This window comes from Tupaia chinensis, unplaced genomic scaffold, assembly GCF_000334495.1.
Source record: "Tupaia chinensis unplaced genomic scaffold, TupChi_1.0 Scaffold000549_1, whole genome shotgun sequence".
NCBI classification, from domain to species: domain Eukaryota; kingdom Metazoa; phylum Chordata; class Mammalia; order Scandentia; family Tupaiidae; genus Tupaia; species Tupaia belangeri.
Genome location: NW_006160061.1, coordinates 1,667,490 through 1,680,805, shown reverse-complemented (window position 1 = coordinate 1,680,805; position 13,316 = coordinate 1,667,490). Strand labels below are relative to the sequence as shown.

At 44.4% G+C, this 13,316-nt stretch overlaps 1 protein-coding gene across 1 annotated transcript in view; it reads left to right on the top strand.

Annotated features, from left to right (window-relative positions):
• Positions 1 to 24: 24 nt before the first annotated feature.
• Positions 25 to 13,316, top strand: part of FMNL2 (formin like 2) — a gene marked incomplete in the record, with an annotated part of 348,552 nt that continues 335,260 nt past the window's right edge. Inside the window, 1 exon segment of the mRNA XM_027775349.1 lies at positions 25 to 228. Within this exon segment, the coding sequence (XP_027631150.1) occupies positions 184 to 228 (45 nt within the window).

The window sequence follows — 13,316 nt, the reverse complement described above, 5'->3', positions numbered from 1 at the left end:
GGGGATCCGCGGGCGGCCCTCGCCGGGGGGGCCGCCCGCAGGGAGCTGTTCTGATTTCCGACGCGGACGCGAGGGGCCCGGAGCAGCCCCCGGCTCCGGCGCGCCGCCGACATGGGCAACGCGGGGAGCATGGATTCGCAGCAGACGGATTTCAGGGCGCACAACGTGCCTTAGAAGCTGCCGATGCCCGAGCCAGGTGAACTGGAGGAGCGGTTTGCCATCGTGCTGGTGAGTGCGCGGCAGAAGCCGGGCACGCGGACCCGGGAGCCCCGCGCCGGGCGGCGCTGCTGACCCCCGCCCCTCTTCTACGCCCCGAGCCGGGCGCGAGCTCCGGTCCTAAGGGAGACTCCCACCTTCCCCATTGTGGCCTCCCCTGCCTCACTCCTCTCTGCTCCCTCTGGAGACCTCGCGTTTTCTGTCTTCTCGAGTACCAGGATGGGGCCGGTGGCTCGGGGTGGGCTGCCAGGCCAGTCCCGAACCCATTGTCTGGCGGGAGAGGCACCTCGCCGCGCGTGTGCCGGGGAGGTGCGGCGTGGCTGTGAAGGAAAGGTGGGAAGAGAGGGCCACAAGCTGCCGAGGCTTTTGTGTGTGTGTGTGTGTGTTTGAAAACCTTCGCACTCCGAGCGCCTGCAGACCTCGGGGCGCGCGACCCCTGGCCTGCGGGATTCTCGGCAGATGGGCGCATGTGGCCGGCCGCGGGCGACGCGCGGGGCGGCGGGGAAGGCGAACTTGGAGGGCGGATGTCGTTGCTTGGCTGCGGTGAACACCCCCCAAAGCGAAAGAGAGGACACCCGCAGCGCGGTAGCGTCCCTGTCCCCACAGGAGGAAGGGGGCGTCTGAAACCTAGGCGGGGGAGAAGCGCCCCAGGCGGGTAGAATCTCAGCGCGTTTTCTTTGGTCTTAAATCTTAACCACAAAAATGTGCAGTTTTTCGGGAACGTGTTGCGAGCTGTCCTGACTGCACGGGCGACCCCTCCCTCCCCCTGCACTCCCAGCCAAGTACCCCGTCCCCTCCCACATTCCGCTTTTCCCAGCTTTCCAGCGCCTCACATCCCAGACCCTGGACTCCCTTCAGTCGCCCTTTTCTGCTAGGACCGAGTTTCTGGGCCCCTCCCAGCCGGGGCTGGCCTCCCTGTGAGCTCACGAGGGTGTGGCGCCCCCGCCCCGTCCCAGTCAGGGGTGTACGGCAGTTGGTCCCCAGACTTGGCCGTTTTCGTGTGCCAGCCTCTTATTTTAAGGAATATTGAAAGGGAAGCGGCGAGGTTAGGACCCGTCTTACTCCTCAAACTATTGTAGTAACCCTGTCCTACTGGTCACCCCGAACGCTACAAACTGCAGCAGAACAAACTTGGGGAGGCGGCCAGCGTTTCGTGCCGGCCTGCTGCGGCGTGTACCCAGCAACTTTAAGACCCAGTACTAGGTCAAAATGGACTTTTTGAGGTCTGGACACTTGGACGCCCTTCGGGCCTCCAGAGGGGCTGTTCTGGTGCGGGGAGTCGCATGCCGGTGGCAGGTTAGCTTTGTGCTGTTTGGGAGGCCACAGGCTTTTTCACGCCATATGGAAATGCCGGTGTGCCACTCAGAGAGATGAGGTTGCCCGCCTCACTTTGCATCTTCTGTGATCTCGCACAGCTGCTCCCACCGTTTTGCAAGATGGGACACTGAAATGGATCAGCGTAGGCTTAATTACTTCTCAAGGCAGTCTGGGTGCGTGCTTGACCTGCCTTTCCAGGGACTAACATTTTTCTTCAAAATCCTCTTCCTGCCGCACATGGTTCTTGCTTCCTGGTTCTGGGTTTTCCGTCTCCATCTGTGGCACGGTGGGGCGTATATGTGTCTGAGTGTCTGACCAATTCTGAGTGCTTGTGGTGGAGCCAATGACACGGAAACCAGGCAGCAGCCATAATAATAACAGTAATGCAATTAAATTCTGCTCCACTGGAATAGCATTTTTTGCATGAGCTTTCAGTTACCCTACAGATGAGTACCACATGTGATGAATTCATCTTTAAAAAATAATGTCCCATCATTAGCATGGTGGACTGGCGTTCCTATTAGGGCTAGTACTCTCACACGTAGTGTGTGGACATTATGATTGTACATCACAAGCTCCTTGTGGTGGTGGTGGTGGCTACTTTCACTCCAAGGTGTATCACACACCGTTACTGGATACAGTTCTTTTAAAAACTGTTTACAATAGCCTAAGCTTGTCAAGCAACAAAACCAAAAAATACTGTGTTGATTAGTTTGGAATAGACATGGAGCTTTTGGGAATGTCTTAGCTTGGGGGCTCTCTCGCCAGTTGGGACATTGATATCTTGGTTATTCTCATCAGCTCCACTTGTTGGAAAATCTGTGAGGAGTTAAAAGGAAACAAACCCTCCAGATCATCTCTATGGGCTGGTAGAAGTAGAAAGTGTTGATGCTTTTTCTTGTCATTTTTTTTCTAAATTTGTAAGTGCAACACTCTCAACTTTGCTTTTCTTCATTAATTATTTAAGAAATCAGTTCAGTTCAAGCCATTGAATCCTGAAGGCCAAGTTTTAGGTACAGGTGTGGAGGAATTCTCTACCCTTGGTCAATGGGAATCATGTTGGCATTATTGATACCAGTGTTCTTTTTTGAGAGTTTTTTTTTTTTTTTGCTATAGGGCACGTGCACTTGCCAGAAAGACCGAGAGAGACAGAGAGACAGAAAGCGAGAAATCACCCCCCGGGAGGATGGCCACGCTGCAATCCCTTCTCCATTCTCCTTTCTGGATCTTGGGCACACGTGCACATGCGCCCTGTGTGAGGGTAAGCCTCCAGGTCTGGGATCCGAATCATGGTTGACTACGTGGGAGTCCAGCAACATAGCCATTACACCAACTGCTGGTCCCATACCAGTTTTCTTATATAATAGAGATCACATGTGTTTTGGGAGGAAAACCGGATAGTAATGCTTTAAGAAAAGTACAAGCACCTCATTGTAAGTATGGCTTGCATCTATAATTAATAAGCAGTTTCAGGCTAGGAAAACAAGTCCTCCCAATCTCTAGTTTTAGGATAGTTAAAGCCTTGAGGAGAAGTAAATAAAAATTAAAACAACAGAGTCCACCTTATTTCTTGGCAGGAAAGTCTTAACAGGGAACAACCTTACTCAACAACTGTATCTGTCCCCGTAAATTTATATGGGTTAAACTGTATAAATAAAATCAGTATGAATGGAAAGAAGAGAGGAGAGAGTAAAAGCCTTCTGAATTAAGATTATTGGAGGGGTAAAGGTAGTCTATTTTCATGGGAACAGAATGAATTACTGAACTTCCCATAAGTAATGACAAGTAAAAATGGAATCCAAATCCTAGATATTTAATCCTTTTAAGGAGTCTCTCCCTCTCCCTGAATTTGTCTTCAGCATTATTATAGAAATAATTATAAAGCTTAGATTTAAGGGAAAATCTTACTGACTTAGTGTATACATTGAAGAATTTGTATACTTATACTATTGATACTTTTCAGATAGAGCTTTAAGATCATATGGCTCAGAGCCAGCAGGTGGTGTGGTGGTTAAGGGACTGGATTCCTACATGGCTGACTGAGGTTTGAGTAGCAAACCTAGGGACTTGGAAAATCACATCAAATAAACAGATAAATAGATGTGTGTGTGTTTTAAAGATAACATGGCTGTGTGAGTGTGTGCACATTGGTATATGTTTCTGTTACACTATTAAACATAATCTTATTGTCGGTTTACATACACACACCACACTTGCGACTCCCGTGTCCTTTATTTTCAGAGATGATTCTCTGAAGGTGATTCTTGGTCGGTATGGTGAACAACTGATGGTCTTTGTCCAAGAATACCTTTTTAACATTAGACTCTCCATAATATTCACTAATTTTTGGCTTTCAGTTACTGTTTGCAACCTAAAATAATAAGTCCTCCAGTATCAAGGACCTAAGGGTCCTATCTTTAAACATCAGAAGAAATGATAGTTTTAAGTCCTCTGTCTTAGCTGTTGTATCTCTGCAGTATCAGTTATCAGACAGATTTTAAAGACAGATAAGGAAGTAATTAGGGCAGTATTAGTTTGGGTTTGATACTGGGAACCACATCATTTGAATCAATTTCCTTTTCAGTTGCTCTTCCCATCCCCCTAGTTTGATGTGATTTTGTTTTAGAGGGAGCAAGCACATTTTTTGAGTACCTATTGTGAGCAGGTCCTAGGTTTGCATGTTCCCATTTGAGCCTAAAATAACTCCAACTATCAGCAGCATTATACATGTGTAAATAATGAGTACCTGAATTGCCTAAAGTCATACAGTTACTAAATAACTAACCTGAGATTTTTAACCCAGATTTAGATCACTGTTCTCTAGGACCCTCTGGACTCTCCATCATATTGTGTTTCCCTTAGGCCTAGAACTGGAAGGAAATGAATAATCAAATCAAACAAAAAAGACTGAAGACTAGCAGGAGAAAACTTAATGGGGCTGGACAGTCTGCAGCGGTAAAATTCAACACTGTATGAGCCTGACCTATGTGTGGAAGTTCCGATTTTGTGTCCAGAGACCTCTTTGAGCACATCAGGCTCTTGTGTGCCCATGATCTGGGGCTGGCTGCAGGTGTGCCAAGACCATAGTTGGGGTGTTATATGTCTCTCTGTCTCTCTATCTCACTGATAGAATATACAAACTTAAACTTCTAGGGCCAGCTCTTGGCATGGTGTTTAGTTAGGCTGGATCCCACATAGCCCTTGCACATACTGAGTCCGGGACCTGGCAGCTTGGGAAACACGCCAGGCGTGCGTGCGCACCCCAAATTCTGACAGAAGGGAGAAAATGGAGAAAGAGGGATTGTGGTGTGACCATGTGCCATGCATCTTCTCTTTCACGCTCACCCTCCTGTCTCTTTCTAGCAAGCACACATGCCCTGTGGTAAAAATTAAAACAAAACAAAAAATCCCTTCTAAATCTGCCAAGTGCAAGATTCATACTACAAAATTGGCAGAAATTTCTCTGACTAAAGCGGGGTGCTTTTGATGTTTCTCTTTACTTGTCAAATCTTGGGCATCTTCACTGTGCTCTTCTATTTTCAGGCATGAACTTAAAAATTGATTTGATCCAAAAGTGTATCCTTCAGTTTTTATTTTCAAGGCAGGCTTGAAATACCTTGGTTGGAAAGTTTAAGGTTTCCAAATCAGAGGGAAGAGACAACCTGTCACCGCAGTGTGTACACTCCACATGTAATCACCTGTGAAAGGGACAAGGAAGGCCGAGTTTTAACAGTTGAGTTGATTTCCCACTGCACGAGGTCGCTGCCTTGCAAACCTTCCGAGGCGAGCAGTTGCCGTGACGTCTGTTGAGCAGATGGATGGGTAGGAGTGCAGCAAGGCCATCCGCTGCTGCTGCTGCTGTGTTTTCTCACGTCCTTCTCTTTGGGAAAGAGGGTGTGGAAGAGGGCGGAGTGTGGTCACTTTGAACACTGCAGTTTCACCCTGGGCAGTTAACTCTGAGCTCTTTTATTCTTCAGAGTGGGAATGTGTGCTCAGGGCTGTTATGTGTCATCATCATCAGAGTGTATTTTTCTTCCTAGTAATTCCAATAAAATCTGAATGTATTTTGGTGTCTAGATAGAAGTTGATCAGAAGGTATTCTCTGTGCATGTGTTTGGTTTCTGTGAGAGACTGGCAACAGTGGGAACTGATGACATTTGGGGAGAAAAGACATGCACACCGTTAGATCCCTGGGTGAGAAGGATGACTTTTGCCTTTCGTTTAGTAGAGAGCACTGGGCTGGGAGGCAGGAGACCTGGTTTCCAAAATCACTGGAGCTGCACCAGCTTGGGCAGGTTAAACGCGTTCCTGGGGCCCTTCGTTCTCCTTTTTTTTGTGAATAGCAGTAAAATTTAGCTAAATGTGAAGATAGCTGTGAGATGATGGAGGTCATAGCACCTGAAAGTATACAATTTCCAGAGCATAGTAAGTTGTAATCAGCTGACCTTGCATTTTGAAGCTTTTGTGTAGAAAAATGCGTAGCTGTTTTGTGTAGTCTAGAGTAAAATTTTCCATGGTCAGTGACTGAAAGTTGCATGAGCATCAGAAAAAATACATTTAGGGACCAGCAGTTGGCGTAATGGCTATGTAGCTGGACTCCCATGTAGTAGACCGTGGTTTGAGTCCTGGACCCAGTGGCTTAAACTCACGCTGGGTGCGTGTGCGTGCGTGCCCAAGATCCTGAGAGGAGAATGGAGGAGAAGGGATTGCAGCATGACCATCCCCCCTGGGGAGTGATTTCTCACTTTCTGTCTCTCTGTCTCTCTCTGTCTGTCTGGTGAGCGCACATGCCCTATAGCAAAAACCTCTCAAAAAAAAAAAAAAAGAAAAAATACATTTAGAGTTTTCAAAAAGACAGCTCTCTATTAAAGACAGAGTTTTAAGAGAAACGCTGGCACCTGGAAGGCTTTTCCCAGCCCAAGATATACTTGAGGGTCTTCAAATAGTTCATGGAAAATGTACGTTAGGAAAAAACTATGGATGGACTTCTTTTTTTTTTTTTTTTTTTTTTTTTAAATTGCCAAAGTCACATTTGCTTACCTGAGAGAAACAGGGAGAAAGCATCCCCATGGGGTGTGGTCACATTATGGTACTTTCTCCATATCTCCATTCACTCAGGGTCTTGGGCACACGCACTCATGCCTGGTGTATCTATCTATCTTTCTTTCTTTTTGCCATAGGACATTTGTGCTCACCCAAGAGAGATAGACAGTGAGAGGTAAAGTGAACGCTGAAAAAAAGTCTTCATGGTTCGATCTGCCCCAAGTCTTAGCTAGCCTGGATCAGGGGCTGTTCAGAGAGGTCTCAAGATTCCAACTGAGTACCTTTCCCATGTAGATCCCCTTGTGCCACCTCCTGTCCCTTTCCATGAGCTTCTTAAAGTCCCCTCGTAGCAAGGGACTTGAAAGGTGCCCTGTTTGAAGTGAGTCTGCCCCCTGCAGATTGTAGGCCTAGAATTATAGACCTCAGATTGGGGTGGTCACTCCTCCTGGTTCTTCCTGGGCTCAAGGAAGGAAAAACGTGTAGACCCATGTATGTTCTGGAAATTAATTTGACTTTACAAGAATTGTTGCCTGAGGGACTTGTTCTTAGTGAGCTGTACTGGTTTTTTCTTGCTTAGGGCTTAGGAAATAAGGACAAGGGACAAGGTAGAGTGGGTTTCCTGGTCCTCATGCCTGAGCAAGTAATGGATGTAAGAAAAGTGGTTAATAACAGAAGCATTGGCTCTAGACAATTGTCTCTCTTTTGCAAGAAGTATGGGTACCTGAAATCCTTTTAAGAACAAAGCAGTGAATTCTTTAAAAAGGATAGACTGGAAGAACTTAGGAAGTAAGGGGACCAGCAGTTAGTATAATGGCTATGTCGCTGGACTCTGATGTAGTCAGCTGCAGTTCTAGTCCTGGACCGGGTATCTTGAACTCAAGCCATGCATGTGCCCAGGATCCTGAGAGGAGAAAGGAAGAGAAGGGATTGCGGCGTGGCCATCCCCCCTGGGGGGAGTCATTTCTTGCTTCATGTCTCTCTGTCTCTGTCTTTCTGGCGAGTGCATGTTGCCCTACAGCAAAAACCTCTCCAAAAAAAAAAAAAAAGAATTTAGGAAGTAAGACAAGTTCTAAAGTTATGCAGCTGTTTGGCAGATGTAAAGACACCCTCCACCTCCCTATCCCTACTGCTGCCAAAAGAAAAAAGTCCATCTCTTGGCTTTAGGGTCATAATTTCTGTGAGAGACTGCATGCACCTGCTTTCAATGTTGGTGACAGAGATACCTGATCTCTTGTCGTTCCTTTTAAGTACTGTTCATACTGAAGGGTGATCTTTCTCCTCCATGCTCCTCTCTAGAGCCCTATGCAGTATAGCAGCAGGGACTGTGCACTTTCCAGCTGCTATGATATAATTTGGAAGTAGTGGCTGGGTAAGGTCTGGGAGGCTGGAGAGCCGCCTCATGGACTGTGGTTATGAGGCCTACTCCTGTGGACTGGGATGGCTGGAAATCCCTGAATTGGGAAACATTAAGTTCCTACGTGGAAGTACAGTGGTAATCTGGTGTTGATGGACAGAAGAGTACTTTCTTTCACACATTAAAAAAAAAAAAAAGGTGACTCAGCTTTCATGGGTGAGTACCTTATCATGAATTTTCTATACTTTCTAGTGTCATATTGTTTCTGGGATCAAGTTTCTGTGGTTTCCATGATTCCCCTAACATCTTCTGTGTTACTGTGTAGCCTGTAACTGACTTTAGTGACTCTTATTTCACACGTGGCCTTAGCCCACTCTGTTGAAGAAGCTCCGTTGCATTTATATGCCCCTGTATCCATTGCTGGTGCAGCTGAAAGCTGCAGGTGTGTTGACCCCACTGTCTTCAAGAGTGCTCTCAGTTGATTGATTCCAATGAAGGAGATGGTGCCTATGGCCTGCTTTATCCTGAAGCCTTTGTGGCTTTTGGAAAAGTATCAATAATAGCTCACATGTGCCTAGTGCTGGGACACTAAGGTATGACGGATGGTGCGTGACAATAACAGACCTCCCTGGTCTCAGGTTTTGTCTTGATTAACTTTTACCCAGAAACCCCTAATCCTTTATTCCATGGCAGTTTGGCAGAAAACCTTATTTAAGGCAGGGTCAGGAAGAGATGGGTAAGGAAAAGCAGTGGTTCTCACACTCGGCTACACATTGAAAGCACGGAAGCCTCACAAACTACAGAGGCCTGCGTCCTCTTTCTGAACTTCTGAAATTGGTCTGGGATGTGATCTGGGCAAATCCTGTGATCAGGATTTTTTTTTTTTTCTTTTTTTGGAGAGGTTTTTGCTATAGGGTGTGTGTGCTCGCCAGACAGACAGAGAGAGACAGAGAGACAGAAAGTGAGAAATCACCCCCAAGGGGGATGGTCACGCCACAATATACCTTCTCCTCCATTCTCCTCTCGGGATCTTGGGCATGCAGGCACACGTGCCCGGCTTGAGTTTAAGCCACTGGGTCCGGGACTCGAACAGCAGTCGACTACGTGGGAGTTCAGTGACATAGCCATTACGCTAACTGCTGGTCTGATCAGAATTTTTAAAAGTTCTCTAGGAGATTTGAATGTACAGCGCAGCTTGGGACTCACTGTGTTAGAGGAGGTATTTTTCCCCTTATCCCCCTCCTGCAAAGACCAAGCATAAGAGTAAAAACTGATGAAAGAGATGAGTGTATTAGGAAAGGGATTGTTTAGGAAGTACAAGAAAATTTAGAGAAAGTGGGCAAAATTGAGCTTACAAAAAATTTCAGAATATTTGAATCAATCAAAAGCAGCAAGTTGAGAAAGACCAAGGGAGGGGTCTTCAAAAAGGTGCATGGAGGGACCAGCAGATGGTGAATTGGTTACATTGCTGGACTCCCCCATGGTGGTGTGCAGTTAGAGTCCTGAACCTGGTGGCTTAAAACTCACACTGTGTGCATATGCCCAAAATCCCAAAAGGAGAGTGCAGAAGGAATTTTGTCATGGCCACCCGTCCTGGTGTTATTTCTCTCTTTCTGTCTCTCTGTCTCTCTGGTGAGCACATGTATCCTATAGCAAAAACCTCTTAAAAAAAGTACATGAAGAATGTGTGTTATGAGATATTGAATGATGAAGTGGGGAGATTACTGTCTCTCTATTGACTGACATGCATGGCAATCCCTTTTAAAAAAGCAATGTAATACACTGTAAAGTTATATGCAATTCAATGTAATATAAACAAGATTATGATGATAATAAATAAAAAATAAATTAAAAAAATGTACAGATCTCAAGTTTTTTTTGCACCATAATAAACTTGTACTTCCATTTTTTCACTAACTTTTTGGAGTTCCCTTGTATGGATGAGAAGAATCAAAACCTATTGAATAGTAGAGAGACTTATTTAACTGTTTCAGAAATAACTGTCAAATTACCATCATGAAAATTTGCAGAGAAAGTTCCATATATGGTGGTTTAGAATGAACAGTGACCTGGAGGTGTAATTCTGAAGTAGAACAACCAATAAATCAGTTGTATTTTTGCTTAGGCCTCTATTGTCAAGCCTAATTGTTTGTTGGTTCAGTGCAGGCTTTTTGCTTTGATCTTTGGGTTTTACCACTTACAAAGACTTGAGCTTGGCTTCCTGGAGTGAAATTCAAATACACTTGTGAAATGTAAACAACATTCATTTATTAAGAATCCTATAATCAAGGCAAATTGGCATGCTTATATAAGCAATTAGCTTTGAGAATAGAAAGATAAATAGGATGCTAGGTCAAGAATGAGCTGACTGTTCTCTATGCAAGACTCTAGTTATTTCTTTATTAGTTATAAGACATAAATAGACATTCCATTTATTCATAGTCTTTAGCATTTGTGGTTTGGGGTTTAAGGACAACATATGTGGTTTTCTGGATCTGAGGATAGAAGCAATTAATTGTCTGATTTTCATCAAGAAATATAAATAAATCTTTCAAGGAAATATAGGCAGTTGATTCAAGACCAGATAAAGCTCTTTAGTAATTGGGGACAGAGTAAGAGAAGGTATGAATTTAATTGGAAATAGTAAAGAATAGTATGGGCTTTTATTTTGGTGGGCAAGTTAAATAATACTACTATTTTATCATGCCAGATAGATTAAAAATAATCTTATTTGCCTTCATTGAATAGTGTTCTTTTTCATTTTCTTTTAAAGAATTGTTTTTCTTTTTTAAAAAAAATATTTAATTTTATTTATTCATTCATTAAATTTGACCAAGGAGCGGGGGAGGAAGTGGGAAAGTAAGTCACCAGGCTCAGGACTCCAACCATGGTCAGCCATGTGGGAAGGTCCAGCGCCTTAACCACAGTGCCACCTGCTGGACCCTAAGAATTGTTTTTCTTTATTCGTTCATGTGTATGCACATTCATGAGAGAGATTCAGAGAGAGAGGGGAACATTCTCCACAGGGTCTGGTCATACCACAGTTGCCCTCCTCCAGTCCTCCAGCCTGTCAAATCCTGGGCACTTGCACTTGTTTCAGGAGGACTGGGCTGGGAATTTGAACTGCAGCCGTCATGTGGAACCCAACGTTTCTTGAACACCATGTTCCTGGTGCCCCACAGAATTGCTTTCTAATAGAAAGAAGCATTTTGATGACTGAGAGCAGAAGTTGGATATAACGTGATCAGATGTGCATTATGGCTGCCCTCACTCTGCCAGTGAACGTAATATTGCTGGAGGTCTGACTTGTGAAGTTGGGGGATCCAGATGTGAAGGTGCTGAGTCAAGTGAGTAACTTTGTAGGTTGGTTTCAGCTATGGCCCTTTCAGTCCCCAGTGTGGTCACCTTTGTGATTCTTCCAGGGGAACATTTGTTTTTTTTTTTTGGTAATAGTGAAGTTTCTTGAGTAATTGAGGTTCTTTATTCCCAAGGAATTCAGCCTAGTAAACTTAGGGAGCCAGTTTAGTTTGAATGTCTTAGGACCAGGATGCTATAAATTTGGAGTTAGTGATGCTCTTATCACAAAATCATTCTACTGCCAACTAATGAAGCCATCCTGGTTCAAACCTGGAGAGGCCATTTAGGACCATGTGGCCTCTTGAGTTCGAGCAGCCCTTCAGCTTGCAATCATCCAGTCTCTCCATTATCCTTCTGTAGAATGTTTGAGTCTCAGGGCAGCCTTTTTAGGAAGCATTTGTTTGGCTTGGAAATCTCCAGATCATCTCTAAGTTCTCAGGTCCCATTCCTCATTTAACAAAATAATTCCTTAATATCAGACACCTGTGTTTTTGTTATTTTACCAGTAACTATCAGAAGTTCCAAAGTTGGTTCCCTCAAATTTTTCTCTCAAGATAGAGAATAAAATTCTTGGAACCAGCAGATCGCATAATGGTTATGTCACCAGACTCCCATGTAGTCGATCACGGTTTGAGTCCTGGACCTGGCAGCTTAAAACGCCTGCCGAGTGTGTGTGCATGCATGCCCAAAATTGCAAGAAGAGAATGGAGGAGAAGGAATTGTGGCTTGGCTATCACCCTAGGGGTGATTTTTTGCTTTCTGTCTCTCCGGCATGTGCACACGCCTTATAGCAAAACAAAACAAAAAATTGTTATTAAAAAAGAGTTATTTTTCTGTTTTTTAGAATGATACTGTCTAATCATCCTTTAAAAACATCTTGTAAGACTGACCCTATAGCCCAGTAGGTAAGGGAGCCAGATCCCACATGGGCAGCCATGGTTCATATCCAGTCCTGGTGGCTTAAAATACATGCCAGGATGTGTGTGGGTGCCCTACATCCCTACAGGGTGAAGAAATAGATGAAAAGGGATTGCAAGGTAGCTATTCCCCATGGGGGGCACTTTCTCATTTTCCCTCTCTTTCTGGTGAGCACATGAGCCCTCTAGCAAATAAAGAAGAAAGTTGGCCAGAAAAAATCCATGAACTATATGAAGAAAAATGAAGATAATATTGATACAAAAATTAAAACTCGAAAACACCTTTTCACCAATTGAGCACTGTTGTAACTAGCCCGAGCTCAGGAATCAGTACCCTCCATGTTACTCTTCACTGTGGTTTGACTTGGCTCCTTGCCTCTGCAGCCACAGCTGCTCACCTGAACTTACTTTCCTAGTGGTCACACTTACGTGGTAGGGAGTAGGCCACAGGATTGTGCCTTGTGGTCTGATTCTAAGTGACTCTAACCATGAGGTTTCCACCACTTCCTTTGAGAGTTTTCCTTAGTCAAGTAGGCCGAACTATTAGAAATACTGACATTGCAGTCTCTTGCTGTTGCTTTTAGTTACATCACCACTGATAAGCTTAATGATACGTGTGTGTACATTTGTATATAATATTCCTGTTATTCCTATTACTGAGAAGAGGACATTTTGTATTCCTAGAGTAAAGCATGAATGGGGAGGGATTTCCATGGTGAAAATGAACATTTGCAATTTGGGGCATTAGTACTTGGAATTATGCACATGCAGTTATAAATTTTATTTATTCCTTCTGAAGCTTAATGTCTGGCCTTTAGCTTTTATCATGTTTCTTGATGACTTGATATATTAAAAGGTTGTGAATGTCATCTTGTTCAATTTTTCCATCAAAGCCCTACGGTGTTGTTTCAGGAATTAGATATCAATACAATTTGAAAGGCTCTTTAGCCATGTTCGTTGTTAATGGTTTACTTTTTGTACTCTTCTGGAGCTCTGTATCCCTCCTAGTCTTCTCGTTGAAGCCTCCCACAGTCTGGCCAGATCATTGGATCGCCTCTTTTTTTTTTTTTTTTTTTTTAAGGCCCCTCTCTTGGGGGGTGTTTTTTTCCTTT